Source organism: Cervus elaphus, chromosome 22 (assembly GCF_910594005.1).
Source record: "Cervus elaphus chromosome 22, mCerEla1.1, whole genome shotgun sequence".
Classification (NCBI taxonomy): Eukaryota; Metazoa; Chordata; class Mammalia; order Artiodactyla; family Cervidae; genus Cervus; species Cervus elaphus.
Window position 1 is genome coordinate 43,977,306 of NC_057836.1, and position 19,502 is coordinate 43,996,807.

A 19,502-nucleotide genomic window follows, 5' to 3' on the forward strand; every position below is an offset into this window, starting at 1 on the left:
GTCCCTCAGCCTTCCAAGGGTCTGTCCTTACCTGCAGCCTCGTTGGCAACTTTGTAGGTGCTCCTTCGTGTTCACAGCCCTGGTGATCCTGTGGATTGGTATCAGTGGTACTGGTGAGGGGGCTGTGCATCGAGGTCTGTAAGCCATTTCATGAGAGCCAAGGCTGGTGGCTGTCAGAGGAGATGTTTATATGTTGATAGAATATTGTAGAAGCTTTAAAAAAAAAGTGCATTTCCTAATTATTTTCCCAATTTCTCATTCTGATCAAGAGCTCCTGTGCCCATCCTCTGGCTTCCGGGCTGCCTCTTCTACCTGTTATTCCCTTTCCTCCATGATTTTAACCTCTTACTCTCGTCTCCACAGTCTGGAAACATGTGTGAGTTTTTATATCTTTGAAAAAAACAAACAAAGTCTCTTCTGGATTCTGTGCCCTCTGTGGGTTGTCTCTGCTCTCCTCTGTCACAGTGAAACTCTTCAGAGGAAGTATCCATGCTCCCTGCCTCCGTTAAGCACTTCTCAGCCATACTCCTGCCCCTGCGCATCATTTGCTGCCCTCCCAGACTATCTGGTAAAGGCCACCCTCCCTTCTGTGGAGCTCTGGGTTCTTATCTTACTTAACCTCTCCTAGGATTGGACAGTCTTGACCACTTCCTTTTGAAAGCCCTTCCTTCCTGTGATTTTATGGTTCCCTAATCTCTTCGGCCCCATTCACGTCTTCTCCCCTGTTAACACCGGTTGCTCCTCAAGGTCTCATCCTCTGTCCTGTGGCCCCACCCACTTGAGTGGCTTTGCCATCACTTTCCAGCTGAGGACCAGCTCTCCTAGTTGATTGCCGCCAGCCCACTGCTCCCAGATGGTATTTCTCCATCCACCCAGTCACCCAAGCCTGGAACCTGATTCATCTTACACTGTCCCTTTTTTAATTGGCCTGCTGCCTACCTCTCCAACTTCTTGGCTGCATGGAACTCCTTATATTTCTCCAATAGGCCTTTCTGCTTCAAATCACCATGCCTGTTTCATCTGCCTTGCAATAGCTGACAAGTTTCTACTGTTTTGTTAAAGACGTGACTGAACTGTTACTGCCAGCTAGGGAGGATGTCTGGGCTAACCCTGGTAATACTTTGGTATTACCTGGTGTGGACCAGGCTCATGTTGCTTTTATAGTCTCAAAGCTTAGTCAACTACTTAGCATAGGGTTATGTTCTCATATCTTATATTGATAGTGGTTTTTCATGTCTTATTACATGGGCATCCTGTTTTTTTTTTTTTTTAAACTTAATAGTCAATCCAGGCAGTGGTGGTGATGAGTCTTGCATTAACTTTATCCCTGGTTTAGTGGTTTAAAATGGCAACATGTGGGCCTGTCTTGTACCCTCCACACAGTGCTGTGGAACGTGTTTCATCCACCAAACTTGGTGAATTATGTAGGATGTACAAGTTTGACCTCCCCTTTGGCTCATGTTCACGTCTATCAAAATTCCTTGAGGAGGCCAGCCTTTTAGTTTTAAAGTAGGATGTCGGCTTCAGAGTGCTAACTAGAAGAGTTTGGTGGGAGAACATTCTGTGGGATTCCAGAAGAGCCTGAGTCTGTCTCCAGAGGTTATGAGTCAGTTTTCTCCTGGCTCTCATAATTGGCCTCATGCAGGCTGGAGTCTTCTTGAGCTCTGCACTGCTGAGTTAGAGCTGTTCCCACACTTGGATCCTGAACCCAAAAGGTTTTTTTCTAGCAAGTGGGCATTTTCACTTCTCATCAAGCCATTATAAGAATAATGTAGTGATATACCATAGCATGGCTCCAGGAATTGGAATTTCTGAAATTAGACTGCTAGCCTTTTTTCTAACAACCTGTGGGACTTCTTCCCAAAGAGATTTGCCCAAGTTATATGTGTTCAACCATGATAATTTTGAGGGACAAAAGTCAGCTCTATAGGTTGGAGACAGTTGGGGGAAAAAGGAAAAGGGAACTTGCAGAGGACTGGAGCTTTCCTTTGTGTTGAGCAGGAAATCTTGGCTGTAATGTAATGGCCTTGACAGGAACCAAGGAGCTGCCTCAAATTATGAGGGCAAACGGGTGGGTGTTTTCATCTTTTGGAGAACAGGGATAGGAAATACATCTGCAGGCACGAGGAACCTAGGGTCTTAGTGCTTCTCTTTAATGATCTGTGTAGGTGCTGGGTCCGTGTATTTTCTGAATCTCAAACTGAGAAGTGTTCACCCACTCTCTGCCTCATGCTGGACTCGGTGCAGCTCTTCAGCCCCCATGTTAACCAGGGACATTTCCAAGTTCCTTCTTGTTGCACATAGTTGACCAGCAAAGCAATTGGCAACAGATTTCTCGTTCTTGAGACAACAGGGAGGAAGTTAATTAACAGAAGTAGCCCTGTTATGACAAGATGGTTCACCAGTAAAGAAAGTTCCCAGGAGGAGTCTTTGGTTCTTGCCCTAAGTCAGGTAATAACAGTGGAGCATTGGGGTCCTCAGGTTGTTAGAATCAGCTCTTCTCTTTTGGAGAGAGTGTTCTACTTAGTACACGCAGCCCCACTGGCTTTGAGAAACACAAGTCTGTTCTCTGACATACACATCCTAAAAGACACGGCCAGATGGTTCCTTTTTGCTTTTTCTTTAAATGAGAACTAGAAAAAGATTTCGTCCCTGAGCTGGCTGTGGCTTATGACATACTGGCATTTATTCTGCCAAATAGGGGAGTTGGTGGCTTTGTCTGGGGACTTTTATGAGAGGAGCTCTTTGACTTCTCCTAGGGACCTCCCTTGCTTTCATCTCTTAAATGCTCTGGTCTGCCTGTAAGTCCTGATTTATGCCTGCTGTCTTGCAGTTAGTATTGACACTGCTCTCTTAACTTTCAGAAGCTTCCCAGTTTGGATGATAAATTATATGGTTTCTCTATCTATTTGTTAGACTAAGCCCGCGTTTCTCAAACTGGCACCACTGACATTTGGGCTGGATACTCTGTTGTTGTAGGCTGGGTGGGGGTGGGACTTATCCTGAGTACTATGGGATGCTTAGCAGCATCCTGGCTTCTGCCCACTCGATGCCAGTAGCACCCTCCCTCTCCAGTTGTGACAATCAAAAATGCCCCCAGACATTGTTATTGAATGTTCCCTGGGGGGCAAAAGTGCCCCCACTTACTTCAGAACGATTGGACTAAGTATTGCAGATGGGTTTTATTCTAAGTGTCAGCTCCGATCAATCAGTACTGCCTTGCCTAGCTCTGTGTTGGCAAGGATGTGAGAGTCAGTGCCAGAGAATGCTGGGATAGATTAGTGCTGTCGGCCATGGGCACAAGATGAGGCTGTGGAGGTAGGAGAAGGAAAGTGCCAGAATGCTTGAGTACATTACTCCGGCACTGGGAGCGCTGGCAATCTGGGTGGAGAGACAGACATGTTTGTAGACAGAGATCTGTGGCCAAAGCTGTGTAACAGGATGAGAGGCCACCTACACCTGGTGTCAACACGACTGCAGCAGGTGTCAGGTGTCTTGAGAGTTTAGAAGAAGGTGTTGCCGCCGGGGCCTGGGGTGGTAGAAAGTCACCGCGGAACAGCCCGCGGAGCTCGGATCCTGTGGAAACGGCAGGTGTGTGTCAATAAATGGTTATGGCACAGCCCAGATTGCCGGGCCCAGTTTTGTTTGTTTTAATCCTCAGCCTTGGGTTTAATTAACGTTGTGGTGACTTGGTAGGTTCACCCTCCCAACAGTGGCTTTCCCGTTGGGTTAATTTGTTGTCCTGGGCATTACTGGGTCTTCCTACCTTGTGGTTGACGCGTTCCTAAGGATTCTGTGAAAAGCGGAAGGCTCTGAATGATATGAGGCCGGGAAGATGACAGAAGACTGAAGGCATGTGTCCGCTCTGGGGGACAGGGTACCAGGGGCTGCCCTGGGGAATTTGGGGGTCTCCCTCTGTGGGAAAGACTGCCTGTGTTTTCACAGGAGACCCAGCCAGTTAAAGAGCCAGTTATCTCCCCCAGGAGGAGAAGAAAAGGACTCTCTTCTATGTTAATTAGTTAGAACACCGGGTTTGGTTCACTTTTGGTGACTCTGGTATTTTAATGAGCTCCCAGCGTTGCTGGGGGAGGGGCAGCAGGTCTGCTCTCTTTCCAGACCTGAACTAATCTGAGAACGATTTAACCCTTTGCTCCACGCTAGTCCCACCTCTGCTGCTCAGTGCTGGCTGCCCCAGGGTGGCTGGTCACCAAGGGCTGGGTGAGTGTCCACCTGCCTCTCGGGGCTTGAGTAGCCTTTCTGGGTAAGCAAAGAAGGGGCGAATTTGATCATTCTCTTCACATTTGAGGATGATCCTCCTGCCTCACAAGTAGAACGACAGGCCCAGAAATGTTAACTGACTGTTGTCCAAAGGCCCCCAGAGAGCCAGCCCCAGAAACCAGTTCTCCCACTCCCACCCTGGTGCCCGTCCTCCAGGGCTCACCGCTGGTCCTCCTCCCTGGCTGGAGTTGGAGGGATGCTCCCTGTTGGCTTGGCCGGTTAGGACCCTCTCTCCACCTTTACCTGGCCTTGGTGACTGTTGTTCCCATGGAGCTGTCTACCCTCTAAGGTCTTCCAGAGGGAAAGCGCTGTGTTGGGGAGGCGCTCAGAAGTGCTTCAATGGCCCCTGCATAAAGCAGACTCCAAGAGGACAGGCAGCCGAGGAAGCCGCAGATATGACGATTCTACTTAGGCAGGAATGTGCCGGCCAGGAGGCTTGGGCCCGTCAGGGAGCCCCGCCAGCCGGCTGCACACAAAGGCCCCGCTGTCTGCAGGGAGGCTGGGAGGCAGTAGCTTACCCTAGGGCCGCACTCTGTCGCCCCTGCCGCCACATGGTCACCCCTGCCAGCCGGCTGTGTTGGATGCAGCCCTGCTGGGGTTGGGGGCCTGAGAGGCTGGCAGATACACCACAGCAGGAGGGTGTGTGTGTGTGGGGGTCCAGCTTTGACAGGTGACACGGCGCTTCTGGAGCAGGTCATCAGAGGGGTCTAGTGTGCTGGGTCTCTCTTGGCCTCAGCTTGAAGAAGATGCTTACCTTCTGAGCAGAAACTGTGTGAAGAGAGGACGGGGTTTGGACTAGTTGGAGTCTGGCCCTGTTGTGTCCTGACCGACCGGGGTCGACTCTGGACCTTCATTTTCTAGTCTGCCTCTTGACTGGATGAACGAACTTGGCAGTGTTACCCCAAGGATCGAAAGAGAGGCCGTGTCCTGTGACGAATGTCTGATAGAAGGTAGCAGTGGGGCCTGGAGATGCTGTGTCTTGAATGAGCAGTCCCTGCCTGCTTCGAGAACTGCTCATCACACACTCTCCCACTTGCTTGAAGAAGGTGATAAGCAAAGGCTTCCTCAGGTGGCTTCTTAAAGTCTCTTCGGTGAGCCTCCTATTGAAGAAGGTGATAAGCAAAGGCTTCCTCAGGTGGCTTCTTAAAGTCTCTTCGGTGAGCCTCCTCTGAGGGGCTAGGCTCTGGGGACCAGCACACACAGGAAGTGGCTCATCTAGCTGCCATCCCCGCAGCGACCACGTGACTCACGGGCGTGTACTGGCAAATGCAGCCTCCGGCTTGTCTGACCTGGTCCTTGGGCCTTGGGGTTGACGAGGCCTTGAGGATGGGTCTTCAGGAGGGTGTCGTGCACACAAGAGACAGTTCCTCCCTGGCTCTGGAGCAATTCTCTGTTTGTGGGCTGGTGAGCTACCAGAGGGGCGTCGTGACAGGCAGCCCTGGGCCTGCCACCCCAACACCAGAGCCCCCACATAGAGGCTGCCTGGTCAGGCCCCCCAGAGGAAAAGTCGGCTCCTGGAATGAGGCTGCCTACTTACAATGTGGTCACGCCTGTCAGTCTCATTTCTATAAAATGTTCTTCCTAGAAGAGGAATCTGTGGTTAATGGGTCCTTTTCAAGGATTCAGCTCTTGGCTTGCTTTTTTGTTTTGTTTTTGATTCAACCCAGCAGGCCGGCTTTGCTTTGCTCTGGGCCGACTAAAGTGGGAGAGAAGAAAGAAGTGACCTCTCGGAACCTGAAACTTTGCGGGTGGCCGAGAACTTGGCCCCATATCTCTGTTCCTTCACATCTACCTCCCCGCAACATGCAAACAACAAAAACTCACCTGCAACGTCTCTAATGGCTAACCTGCATTGTGCTTTTAGCCTCTCTGCTGCCTACAAGCTCGTTGTTCCTGTTTTCTCAAGTTCTTGACTTGAGAGAATGTGTCCTGATATGTCAGGGCTGGACCCTGGTGCACTTGGAGGAGAGGATTGCTTTCCTTTGCCTGCCTGATTTCTGGAATTAAGCTATCAGAGGAGAACAAGATAAATTCCTCCAAACTAAAGAGATAAGGGAGCCAAGAGTCTGCAGGCATAAAACTCAGGATAACTTCAGTGGCTTCTATAAAATTCCTCTAATCTTGACCAAGGCTAATGGCCCAGTGTCGACCTTTGTAATGACTCCATGCTTCTGGCAAACAGGTGGTGCTGATTGGGGCTCGGGTGTCATTCCAGCTGGACTTCCTAACTCTTATTGAAGAGCTGGTCTCTCCAACCCAAGATGGACTGCAAACACAATAGGGCAGACCTCTAAGCTGAAAGCCAAGCGCAGAAGCCATGTTCTGGGGGCAAGTGCTGGCCCCACAGTCCCAGCCCATCTTTTATTTCATTTGATTGTCCTTCTCGAGACATCAGATCCCCTGGCTTCTGCAGGGCGCATCTTCACGTGCCACTGAGGTTTGTCTCCCTGGCACTGGTGTTCCTGGTTCTTTAAGTTGGACTGAACCCATCAATGGGACGTTCGCAAAGCCCGCTGTCTCCTGGGAGGGCTGTTTGTGCTCCAACTTGAAGCCGGGTTTGTCCTGAGCTTGCCTGGTGGTGTCCATCTCATCCCCTGTCTGTGTCCCTTTGTCTTTCCCGCCTGTCCTCTTGGCGGCCGAGCTGTGACCCGTGGCTTAGTGCTCTCTGTCCAGGACTCCTGCCTTCTTTCCTTTTCCATGAGGGGTTATTTCAGAGGGTAAAACTGGCCTCAGGGGTTGTTAGGTCTCTCCAGATGTCTTCATGACCTTTGCTGTGGGCTGTCTGTACCCACATGTGGCTTTTGAGTCTCCCTCCATCCTGGCAGACCCTTGAGAGCTGCCTCAGCAGCAGCCCTACTCTGAGAAGTTCTTGCTCCCAGCCCTGCCTGCCAGAAGCAGTGGTTTTGGCAGGTTTACCTGTGCACTAGGAGCTTACCTGCGTGAACCACTGGATGCATTTTGACCAAGAGGGGGCTTGTCTGGGGCCTCCTAACAGAATGAAAGAGCAGTCCCTTGAGTTTCTTCCTAATTGACAGGGGTGCTGGTGGGGGAGGCCTACCAGACCTCTGCCCCTGTGCCTGGGAACTAGGGCCTCTGCAGGGTTCACACCCCGACCCTACAGGGGGAGAGCATGGGCAGAGGCACCGAGGGGGGTCCCCTGGCTTCTGGTTCGAGTGTCTGCTTCGTCTGGGCCCACCTTTGTTCCTGGAGAGAACACGGCTGGTGGTACCGTGTGTGCTTGGGAGCCACCAGTGGGTTTTTTTCCTGCTCACTGACTGCAGTGGGGTGCAGGTAGGTTCCTCTGGGTGCCATGATGCAAGGCCGCCGAGGCTTGGCAGCAACCCCCTAACAGGAGGCATTATTTTGCCCCCTCTCTTCCTCACCTCTGTCTGCTTCCCATGCACTTAAATAACCCAAGCTCATGACTTGGGCTGGCTTTCGAAAAAGTAGCAGACAGCTTGCAAGGCTGGCATGACCCTTCGTGAGTGGGAATAGCCCGTCATATGCAGCTCTGAGGCCCTGGCCTATGGGAGCAGCATGGGGAAGAATCTGGAGGCCTGGCTTCTTAGCCCAGCTTACATGCTTTGACCAAGTCATTGGGTTTCTCAGAACTCGGTGTCCTGACTTCTAGATGCAGGTAATGGGACCACCTGTTGTCTAGAACCTTCCCAGCCCCCACGTCTGAGCTCAAACCCACAAGTCTCTCCACATTTTACACCTGGCAGAGTGCCTGGTGTTTTCACCCACTGGGACCAAAATGCTGTCCCTGAGAGGGTCTCGGGAGAAGTAACCTGCAGCCCTGGAATTTGTCCCTGCATCTCGAGGCTTCTGTCTCAGGCAACACCGAGCAGGGGTCCGACAGTGGGCAACACGGGGGTCTGCTCTGCAGTTTTAGCAAAAAACCAGCCCCCTTGGTGTGGACAGTTGCAGGCCCACTGGTCGTGCCATCTCTCACCCGTTCAGCTGGGCTGTCTCAAGCTGCAGCTGCCCTGTGCATTCACTTTTGCTTGGGCTGTATCTGCATCTCAGTCGGTTCTGGAGAAAAACCCTGTTGCTCTGAAGACGGGCCCTGCAGGCAGAAACCTGTTCCAGGTGTCCCCAGGGGGCAGCCCTGCGGAAGGCCAGCAGGCGTTATCTGAGTGAGCGTCGGATGAGTCAGCCCCGGGCAGCCTGCAGTGGGTGAACCAGACCTGTTCCCTTCCTCCCCTACTTCCTGTTGGGGCTGATGTCACATCACGGCTGAGCGAGCCGCGTGGCCTTTTATGGACAAGAATCGGCAGCTCCTCTTTCAGAGGAAGTGAGCAAGAAGGCCCCTCACAGAAGCCTGTAAAGCATCTACCTGGCCTGAAATACCTGTGGTTGGGGCTCCACCCCCCCCACCCCCCAACCTGCGCCGGGACCTCCTGAGCTGGCTGGAAACACCTGTGCATGTGCACATCAGAATCGGCTCCAAAAGGCCTCAGGGCATTTGGGGTTTAAAATAAAATCTGGGGAGGGACTGGCCTCATAACTGGATATGTAACTTAAAACCTTTCTCATTGTTGTTGTTGTGAGGACACCATGCGTTTGGGAGAGCCGGGAGGTGCAGAGGACGGGGGTCATTGCGGTCAGTCTCCAAACCCTGCCCTGTGTTTCGGGCTTTAGGCACCCGCCTCATTTGATCCTTGGAGCGGTGCTGCCAGGGAACCCTGCCCTCCGATTGCCCGGAGGCCGGGGGCCAGGCATCCCGTGGGGACGTGCAGAACGAGGGTGCTGCCCCGGCCTCTAGGGCACCCAGCCAGCGGCTTTCTTCTCTCTCCTGTGGCTCCAGACACATGGACCGGTAGTTGTAAAGTGTGTTCCCAGGAACCCTCTCTCCACCTCCCAAGCAGCTCTGGTTTTTATCTCCTACTTTTCATATGGGGGACTCAGGAAGATTTTTTTTTCCTGAGGAAAGGCTGCTGCTGCTTTTAAAGTCTGTATTGAATTTGTTACAATATTGTTTCAACATTTTGGCTTTTTGGTATGTGAGATCCTAACTCTTCGACCAGGGATTGAACCAGAAACCCCTGCATTGGAAGGCAGAGTCTCACCACTTGACCGCCAGGAAAGTCCCTGCTGCGGCTTTTAAGAGAGTTGAAAATCACTGCAGAGATTCGTGTTCCTGCCTCTACCCCATCCCTGCCGAGGCAGGACCAGGGCAGGAGGGGTTCAGGGGCCCTAAGTCAGGCTACTGTCTTCATCCTGTGGGAGCCTGTTTCCCAGAACAGCATTTTCTCTGGTGGATTCACTTCCCTGGTTCTGGGCTGTCGGATTCCTATCTGTCTGCCTGTCTGTCTCTGTAGTGGAGGAAGGAAGGGTGTTTTCAAATAAGCCTTCATTCCACATAGACTCAAATAAAGACTTGAGCAAACAATGAGTGGGCTGGACTCTCAAGGGTCCGTGTCCCTAGAGAGGACCGTATGGGGAGAGCTTATGGAGTGTGTGTTAAGGAGGGTTCTGTCCGGAATGCACTGGGTCTCTGGCACAGTAAACTGAGCCGGGGGAGAGCCGCTGAGAATTCCTTCCACTTCCCCCATCTCCTGCCCGACCCCTGATGGCTCAGCAGTAAAGAATCTGTCTGCCAATGCAGGAGCCCTGGGTTTGATCCCTGGCTCAGGAAGATCCCCTGGAGAAGGAAATGGCAACACACTCCAGTATTCTTGCCTGGAAAATCCCACGGACAGAGGAGCCTAGTGGGCTGTGGTCCATGGAGTCACAAAGAGTTGGGCACGACTAAACAGAAGTGACTAAACAGAAACAATAGCCCTACCCAGAAGAGATGCTTCTGAGCGCAGCAACAGAGCCAAATGTGGTGAGACAGGCTTGTGCAGACCAGAGGCGGTGCCTACCTCACCTGCCTCTTCTGCAGACCTTTCTCTTCTGTAAAAAGAGAGAAATCGACAGGTTCTGGGGGATGGTGGGCAGGTGGATTTAGTGGCAAGAGTTGAGGAAGTCAGAAACACCTCCTCTCAGGTTTCCTCTGCAAAAGTATTTGCCTCAGCGAATGTTCTGGTGAAGGAAATTAAGGTTTCTTTAAAGTGTAAAATTCAAGGATTGGAGGGTTTCCTTTTAGGCTGTGTTGACAGTGGTACCTTGGCTTCAGGAGTTGGAGGTGAAAGGTCAGCTAGCAGGGATAGCTGGAGACGGGGGAGCGGATGAAGCCATGAAGTGTTTGGTTCTGGGAGTGGGATGTGAAGTGTGTGTAGGCCTCTGTGTAAGGCCTCTGTCTGTGTGTGTGCACCCACGGCTGTGCACGTCTACGTGTACATGTGCCTGTGTGCACACTCATGGCCCTGCCTATGCGCCCAGGCACGTCTGGTCTCTGCATTCATGTGTATGCGTGTCCACATGCAGCTCGTCCAGAGCCCTGTGTGTGTGCGTGTGGGTCTGTGTGCACAGTGTGACTGTGTGTGCGTGCCCACACGTGTGTGTTTGGGGCCCCTGCTTCCTGTTGTTCAGCCGTTCAGCATCTGACTCCCCCTCACACAATCAGAGGAATTCCAGCCGTCCCAGGGACCAGGCCTGGACAGCCCTGGGAAAACGGTTCCGCTGGAAGGGATGGGAATGTTTCCTTTTATGGTAGTCTCAGCCGCCACTGCCTGCCGACTTGCCGCGCCGTGCAGGTACATTCTTGCCTGCTCCCAGGGAGCGGGACTGAACACGCTAGCTGCTGGGCAGCCTCTGAAATGCAGCAGGGGTTGGGGGAGGGAGGCCTGACCCCATCACAGCTGTGTTTTTTCTGTTCTGTGCCGCCCCCCCAGTCCCCTTATTCTCTTATTCTGCCCTGGCTTCCCCCACCTTTAGCACCTCCCTCCCACCCCTCCCCCTGCCTTCCCTTCCCTGATGCCTTATCGGGGACCCTGCCGGGTCTGTCTCAGACCCTGCTGCGCAGCCTTGAAGGACCCTGTTCTTTGGGAAAGTTGCGAGCTGGAAGCAAGGTCACCCTCCGGGTCTGCTCTGAACCCTTGCCCAGTGGGGGGCGGGGTGCGGGCTGTGTACGTGTGAGTGGCCGGGTTCCTTCCACACCCCCGTACTGGTGATATTTCTCAGGGCTGGAGGGGCAGCTGCAGCTTGTGTTGGATGCGAGCTTTCTTGTTGCTCCTCCCTGGCTGGACTCCTTTTCTCCCTCCCGAGACAGGAGAAGAGGTGGTCGTCAGAAATGTGCAGCTGAGTGGGCTGTTGGGATCAGCATGCAGGAGGGTCCCCTCGTGGAGAGGCAGGTGACCTCGCTGCGCAGTATCTGCTGGTCCCCAACAGCTAAATCCATCTCTCCAGGCTAAACACACAGGCCACCCTGAGTCTGCCTCGAGATGCCCTGTCCTGCAGGGTCCTGGCTGGGCAGTCGAGCCTGTGGGGGTGTTCTTCCAGATGGCTGATGTCAGTTTCTCTCCAGCACTGAGGCTACTGACAACTGCTGGAACCCTGGTTACTTCTCAACTAATTCTTCCACCTCCCTGACCGAGTCAGCACCACCCATCATGGTGGCTTCTTGATGGGGACGTAGATGGACAGCAACTGCCTGTGGAGTCCATTCCTTGCGCAGGCTTCCAGGCTGGGTCCTTTGCACATTCTTTCTGTTTTTCAAACTAATCCTGTCAGGGAGTTAGTAGCATGTTTACGGATGGATGAGGAAACCAGGACTTGGGAACCGCAGACCTCACTGCAGCCAAGTGTCTGTTAGTAGCCTGGTCCTGGATTCAGGCTGACTTGACCTCAAGGAGGTGGGTGGGGTGTTCCTTGCGATGGGATAAAATGGGGAAAAAAAAAAGTTTTTATTTTTAGCTGTTGCTTAAAATTGCACGCTCAGGACTGAGCCAGGCCAACCCTGATAACTTAAATAAAGCATTTCTGTCAAACTTTGCTTTCAGAGTTGAACATTACTGTTCCGCCTGCCCCCAAGGGGAGAGCATTGTTTACATCCTGGCTGGCTGAATGGCTCACAGAGCTGGGGGAGTGGCTGAGAATTCCTGACCCCCAGGCGGGGAGACCCCAGTTGTCACAGAAACTGGTCAGGAGCTGATTCTGAAGAGCTTCTGTTCTTTCCGATCTGCCTCTGAACTCACATTACTGAGCACTTTCCCCATGCCAGACACCACACTGATGCTTTCATGCATGTAATTTCCACATACACTCTTATCCCCCATCACGGGTGGAGGCTGGGCTCTGGGAAGGCCTTGGCGAGGCAGCATCTTAGCCCAGGGCTGTCTCACTGCAAAGCCAGCCTTGACCCCACCTCTTACCCAGCATCTTTCTTGTGCCTCTTTCCTGGATGGGGACAGTGTTTTAAACATCTGCCGCAGACCTTGTTTCCAACGACCCCAAGTTAGAAATGCACAGGGCAGGCCCCACCTTAGCACTCAGGAAAGTAGATTTCCAGGGAGCCTTCCAGAGGTTGGCTTCCTCAGAGGTGGACAGACGGAACTGGGGCTGGGTGGGCAGTCAGGGCGGGCAGTCTGAGCCCCTGGAGGAGGGAGCAGCTGCCACCGGGGAATGTCCCTCCTCGCATTGAGGCAGGGGGCCAGCGTGTGTTGATGGTGTGGAACCCCCAACCCCCCTGCAAGGCCAGTGTCTGAGGCTTTCTGCTTCTGGAAGGTGGGAGTGGGGGCCGCGGGCAGCTCTTCAGAAACTGGAGGGGGATGCTTTATGTGTCCTGGAGGTTAACCTCTTATCTCTTTTGTTTCAGACCGAGAGGACCAGTCCATTTTGTGCACGTAAGTGTTTCTGTCTGGGTGACGGGGCCTTGGTCACTCTGTTCTGTTCTTACTCTTGGGGAACTCCTAACCAAAACCTAGGTCCATGAGATCCATTCCCAAGTCAATCCCCTACCCCTTCCCCAAAAAGTGAAAAGTGAAAGTTAGTTGCTCAGTCATGTCTGACTCTTTGTGACCCCATGGACTGTAGCCCGCCAGGCTCCTCTGTCCATGGAATTCTTCAAGCAAGCATACTGGAGTGGGTTGCCATTGTCTTCTCCAGGGGATCTTCCTGACCCAGGGATTGAACCCGGGTCTCCTGCATTGCAGGCAGATTCTTTACTGTCTGAGTCACCAGGAAGCCCCCACTTTCCCAAGGAACAGGCTTAATGTTTGCTACTCAGTGGTCCCACAATATGAATGAGCTTTATTTCATGGCCAATCTCCTTTTTCAATCTCCTTCTTCTTTAATCTCCTTCCTCAAAGGAGGGGGCGGGGCTGGGGTTTATAGCCAAGAAGAAAAGCAAGCATTTTCTCAACAAGACAGGGTTGGGAGCTGATGGCCCCCAGAATGCATTCTCCTGCTTTGAACCTTAGCTTTCTTTACCTGGGCTTCTCACCTCTGTCCTCTGAACCTAACGAGGAGCTGATAAATCAACCCACTGCCGAAGAAGTTAACGGTACAGAACATTCCTTCGAGTGAAGTTTCAAGGGAAGATGTATAAGTGCCTTTGACCCCTGAGTCAACAGCTGCTGCAAACTGATTCCTGAGACTTTTGGAAGCAAAGGCTGCCCAGTGACCAGGGCAGGCAGTGGACTGAAGTTTACTCTTGTCACGCCTCTGGAGGGCCGTGGGAAAGGGCCCCAGTGAGGAGTCCAGAGTTTAACCTGTCCCTTTCCTGCCACGGGCTGTTGTCGGGGTGGGGGTGGGGGTGTCCCGCATGGGCACCCACAGAATGGGAGACAGTAGAGCCTGCAGTGGGAAAGGGGAGACACCAAAGATTTGGCCACTTCTCCCCTGAGAACATCTCTGGCTCTCCTGGCAGGGGTGAGTCTGGAGCTGGCAAGACGGAGAACACCAAGAAAGTCATTCAGTACCTGGCTCACGTGGCCTCATCACACAAGAGCAAGAAGGACCAGGTGAGTGTGACCTTCCTCCCCACGGACGTGCCTGGTCTCCCCAAGGAAGAGCACTTAGTGATCCATGGCTTGGCGTTCGGGGGACTGAAGTAGAGGCCAGGCCCACTTTCCTTGAGACTGCGTCCTGGCCATCCTGGGAGTGGGTCTGGCGCTAGCCAGCCCATTTCCTCCTTGACCGGCCCTAACTGCGTTGCTGTGGAAACTGGAGAACGCCGGAAGTTTGCAGCCTGTGCTGTATGGCCTCCACCTCTGAGGTTGGAAGGCAGATTCCAAAGCTAGGCTCTCAAGTCGACGGAGACTTGAAGGATCTCGGGCAGGCCGGCACTGGAACCCCTGCTTCTGTTCCCTGGTGTTTTCATGCTTCTGGGTGGACAGCCCCCAGCGAAGAGAAAACAGGCAGCTGCAAAGTCATCTCACTTCCCTTTTTCTCCCCCTCTCCCCCTTGGTGGCCTGTGGTCGAACCCAGCAGTGTCCTCGCTAGGTGAGCTGCACGTTTACTGCACGTTGCACACCAGGAATGCGTGTTCTGCCCATCGTGTGCCCTTGAATTACGATTTTTCTCTAAGCAGCTTTTCACTCCACACCATTGGTCACTCTCTGCAGCTAGACCTCTTCTTATAGGCTCGGTTCACTGACTGTCTTGGGAGGAGGGGCTGGGTTGTGACACATGGTGGCCTCGTGGGCACTCTGCAATGACAGCCCCGGCAGGAAGGGGACCATTCTCACTACCTAGCTGTTGTCAGAAGCTCAGAGTTCCCATGCGCATGAGGGCCAGAAGTCCCCGTGCGGAGCCCTGACCGAGGCACAGAGGAGTGAGCCTCTGCCTGACCAGACCCCCACACGCTCAGCGTGCTGGGCCCGATGGGGTGGGCGGCCTTTACCGCACTGGCCGGAAGCCATGCCAGGAATCTGCTCACTGGGCTTCCCCAGAGTGGGGTGTGGTCAGTCTGAAGCATGCCCGTGTGGTGCTCTCTCTCTGTCTCTCAAGTACACACTCTTGAACTTCCCTATGAAATCTAAGTGCCACTGGTGTCCCCTGCAGCCATCTGGGCGCCCCCCCAGGGTGCCCTGTGCAGCGTATGTAAGTAAGTAGCAGTGTGTGTCTTCTTGCATGCAGACCTGGGGTGTGTCCTGCAGAATGTTCTAAAGAGCATAGTCTTCTGGAATCAAACCAGAAGTAACTTTTCATGCACCAGACTTCACCAGACACTCTGAATCTTTTTCCAAGGGGTGTCAGGAGTTATATTTAGAAACGAGTAAAGTTTTCTTTTGCTCTCTCTCTCTCCCCACCCCTTCCCCCATTTTCCATTCTTTTTAAGGGACCTATTTTAAAAACAGGGCTGGGGAGGTTAGGAGTTCTCTCACTGTGGTTTTCCATCTCTGGATTTGCAGGAAAATCCATTTCCCAACTACTGGTTGAACGCCTAGTATGTGTCTGGATCTCCAGAGGGTGGCCTTGGTGTCCCTGCCCTATGTAGGACAGGAGGGGGAACCACAGTTGGAGAGCAGTGATGTTGACCGACGTGCGTTATGTCTGGGGCTGATCCATCTGCAGGTGCGGGGAGAGGCAGGCCCCCAGCACTCAGAACGGCATGTGAGAGCTGTGACGAGTGGAGACCAACTTGTCACGTCCTCTTTCTCAGGCTACTGTGTGATGGGCACCCGGTACCCAGCTCCAAGTTCAACTCAAAAGATTGAATAGGCTGCCCTTGGCTTCCCACGACCGTCCAGGCCTTCAGTTGTACAGGCTATTGACCGGTTTGTTTGATTTCCTTGCCTGAAGCTCTGCAGTGATTTTCCACGCACAGCTAGGCCACGAGACACTCTTGAACTTGGTTTGTGCCTTGTGTTCTAGACCTGTTGCAGTATTTGCTGGGGAGCTCGCTCCCCGCAGGGACCCAAGTGCTCATCTCAAGACCCCCGATTGGGATACCCCAAACCTCACCTTAAGGGGGGCCAGGCTTTGGCCAGACGGCAAGTTGGCAGAGTGGCGCTGAGTGAAGGGTCCTTCCAGATGGACTTCCAGAGTCTGAACAGTGAGCTCTGATGCTCTTCCTCACTGTGGTCTTTGTGTATTGGTTGGAAGCCCCTGGCGAAAATTCCACCCAGGAAAGCCCTTCAGAGACCACGCAGATAATCCCAAACCTCACGAGCACACGCTGCCTATAGCAGTGCCTCGTAATTTCACGGTATGCAGGTTTCATTGACAAATAAAGGTCTCTCCTGTGCCTGGTTAGGCGTCAGTGAAGAGAAACTTGTAGGTTAGCTGCCACCACTCGGTTCAGCTGAGTTCAGCTCGGGAATCCGAGCTGTTCGCTCCTGGGTTGGCCTGGTGGCCCTACGTTTCCACGGCAGCAGCCTGTGTTCCCAACAGAGGCCTTAGCTTTGCCTCTAAGCAGGCTGCCTGCTCCAGTGGAGACCAAGCTCCCATCTGACTGTGGGGACAGGAGTGGCTCGGCCAGCTTGGCAGCCTGGCCTGTGCCTGGAGAAGGTGTTTTAGTGGGGGAGCAGCACTCAACCAACTCTGGGTCCGTGGGCTGCCTCGCTGTCTTCCCAGCCCGTCTGAGCCTGGGGGATGGACGCCAGTGTCCTGTGACTGCTGGTGCCCTGCACTCCTGTAGGGCCTGCTCTGTGGCCTTGACCTCTGCCCCTTGACCTGGCTGCACTGACCCTCCTCCACTTAATCTCTACAGTCCAAAATCAAGACTCTCCAACCCTGGGAGGATCCCTGACCAGGGATGGCTGTCGTGGGGCGCCCTCCAGTCTCTGGGGCCTTTCCAGACCCGGGAGCATCCTTGGTGTTCTGTAGACTTACGTACAGAATGGTGTGCCTGAGCGGCCTTGTGTGCCGCAGGCGTCCCTGGGAGGCTGCAGTTCTTGGCTCTTTGGGGAGCGCCTGCCGCCTGTTCTCCCTTTCATCACAGATTACAGGCAACCTTTATTCTCAGCAAGTCCTGGCTTGACTCCAGCCCTGCTGATAAATAGAAACCCCACCTGGCCCTTGTGTGATGTGCTGTCTCCCTAGAGTGCCCAGGTAGTAAGGTGAACAAGCACTGTCTCTTCCTCAGGCAACGTCAGTTATTACCTGGCCTGCCAGGAGGATGATAACTGCTTCCGAAGGCCTGCCCACCTGATGGCAGGGAGCCCCAGGTAGGGCTGGGTCGTGGCGAGAGAGAGTGTGACTGACAGGTGTGGGGTAGAAGCCTTGAATTCCATGACCTCGGGCAATTCATTCCCCTTCCCTCAACTTCAGTTTTCTCTTCTGTGAAATGGGGCTTTCCTACTCTAAGTATCACGAGGACACAGGGATAAGAAGGCGTAAATAAGAGGACATTTTTGCCAACCACCCAGTATCATGAGACCGTAGTAGGGCTTATTGATGTTATCAGTAAATAATTAGAACTCAAAGTGCGCCTTGCTGATCCCATGCTCAGACACCTGACTTGCTGGGAGCAGGTTTAGGGGGGTGGGGGTGGCTTGGGGAGCGGCAGGACGGGGGACCCGCAGGACAAATGCAGAGTTTATTAGGAAGGATTAATGCCTCTGTGTCTCTTCTTGTTTTGAGTGCTGCTTCCAGTGCATCCTCCAGGGCTGATCCAGGCCGTCCCGCCAGGTCCCCGAGCTGGATGGGCAGCCTGCTTTCTCTCTCTAGGGCCGCTGGTTGGTTAGCTCAGGAAGCAAGTTCAAGTCAGGCAGCGTTTCCAGACGTCTGGCAGGAAGGTTGCTCTGGAGTGACGATGGGGACCAGGCCAAGGCCGGCGTGGTCAGAGTCCGGAAGCCCCCATCCCTGGCACGTGGGGCGTGTGGACACGGCTCTGCCGCCTCCCCTCCGCCTGGCAGAGCAGGTCTGGCAGCCGTGCCACTGCCTGGTCCTCACCACGCCTCTGGGTTCCTTTCCAGGGTGAGCTGGAGCGGCAGCTGCTGCAGGCCAACCCCATCCTGGAGGCCTTCGGGAACGCCAAGACTGTCAAGAACGACAACTCCTCTCGATTTGTGAGTGGTGGTGCTCACGGGCACCTTCCCACCGGGTGTTTGTGCCCCAGACGCAGAGAAGGGTCAGACTTGGTGCTTCTGGGCCTGTTGCAGGCAGCAGACGGGGTCACGCACCTGCGTAAGGAGCTTCCTTAGCTCAGGTGACCAAGACAGCAAGGCAGTGGGGAGTCCCCACCGGTCCCTTGCTTGTCGGGCTGTAACCGCAGCCAGTTAGAACCCAGTCAGACGAAACAGGAGGAGTGCCTCCAGATAACTGCTTCTCTCCTCTCCTCTGGAGAAATTTGGGCATCCCTGGGGCTGGTCCTGGCTCAGACTTAGCCGTGTGGCCCTTCTGAGTCCTGAGTTCCTGTGCGGTTGGGGTGCTGGGTCCCTGGCTGCCAGACGCAGGCTCAGTCTCTTGGTTTCCTGCCTCCAGGCTGTGCCACTGGGGGAGGGGCTGGACGATGGGGATCTGATCTCTTCATCCGTCTTTCCTCAGGGCAAGTTCATCCGCATCAACTTTGATGTCAATGGCTACATCGTGGGAGCCAACATTGAGACTTGTATCCTTGTGGTTAACTGTAAAAAGTGTTCTGGGTCTGGGGGTGGGGGAAGTGACCTTGATGGAGAAGAGGCTGCTCCCTGATTCCTGCGGTTTCCCTTTTACCGGCCTCTTATGACACCTCGTCTATGGCACCAGGGAGAGGACCAGGATAAGTTGATTTTTCTTCATAGGAGGGATAAAGTTGAGCTTAGGGTTTTCCCAGGTGGCTCAGTGGTAAAGTATCCGCCTGCCAATGCAGGAGACATAGGAGACATGAGTTTGATCCCTGAGTTGGAAAGATCCCCTGGAGAAGGAAATGGCAACCCACTCCAGTGTTCTTGCCTGGAGAATTCCATGGACAGAGGAGCCTGGCGGGCTACAGTCCAGGGGGTTGAACACGACTGAGCATGCGTGCAAATATCCTGTCCTTCCTTTGAATATCCTATCCTTCGAATAGGATGGAGCTATCAAAGGCCATCCAGTGTGGTTCCCTGAGGGTAGAGTGGAGTGGATGCTCCTTTATGTTAATAGCCTGGGGAGGTGTTGGCTCCCATGTGTGGGGGCTGCTGTTTGGACAGGCTGCACGCCATGAGGGATAGAGCCGGGGTAGTTTGCCTTTGTTTTGTTTTGCCGTTTTCTGCTGGTGAAGTTCCATGGCTTTTGAATGGGGGAATGTGGGGGGCTGCCTTCCCAACAGTATGCACAGTTCCTTAATGTTCTTGAAGATCTCCTGGAGAAATCTCGTGCCATCCGCCAAGCCAAGGAAGAGCGGACCTTCCACATCTTCTACTACCTGCTGTCTGGGGCTGGGGAGCACCTCAAGTGTGAGTCGTGGGCCCACCTAGGGGATCCCCCCC

General features: G+C 53.6%; 1 protein-coding gene and 1 long non-coding RNA gene across 2 annotated transcripts in view; both read left to right on the forward strand.

Annotated features, from left to right (window-relative positions):
* The window catches only part of MYH9 (myosin heavy chain 9), an 85,151-nt gene that overhangs the window by 34,322 nt on the left and 31,327 nt on the right, over positions 1–19,502 (forward strand). Inside the window, exons 4-8 of the mRNA XM_043882324.1 lie at positions 12,983–13,010; positions 14,036–14,129; positions 18,030–18,122; positions 18,601–18,664; positions 19,371–19,469. Coding sequence (XP_043738259.1) covers positions 12,983–13,010; positions 14,036–14,129; positions 18,030–18,122; positions 18,601–18,664; positions 19,371–19,469 — 378 coding nt within the window. The remainder of the gene's footprint in view (positions 1–12,982; positions 13,011–14,035; positions 14,130–18,029; positions 18,123–18,600; positions 18,665–19,370; positions 19,470–19,502) is intronic.
* On the forward strand, positions 5–11,172 carry LOC122680696. The gene is made up of 2 exons (XR_006336758.1): positions 5–5,324; positions 5,391–11,172. It is a non-coding gene; the product is annotated as an uncharacterized LOC122680696 (long non-coding RNA).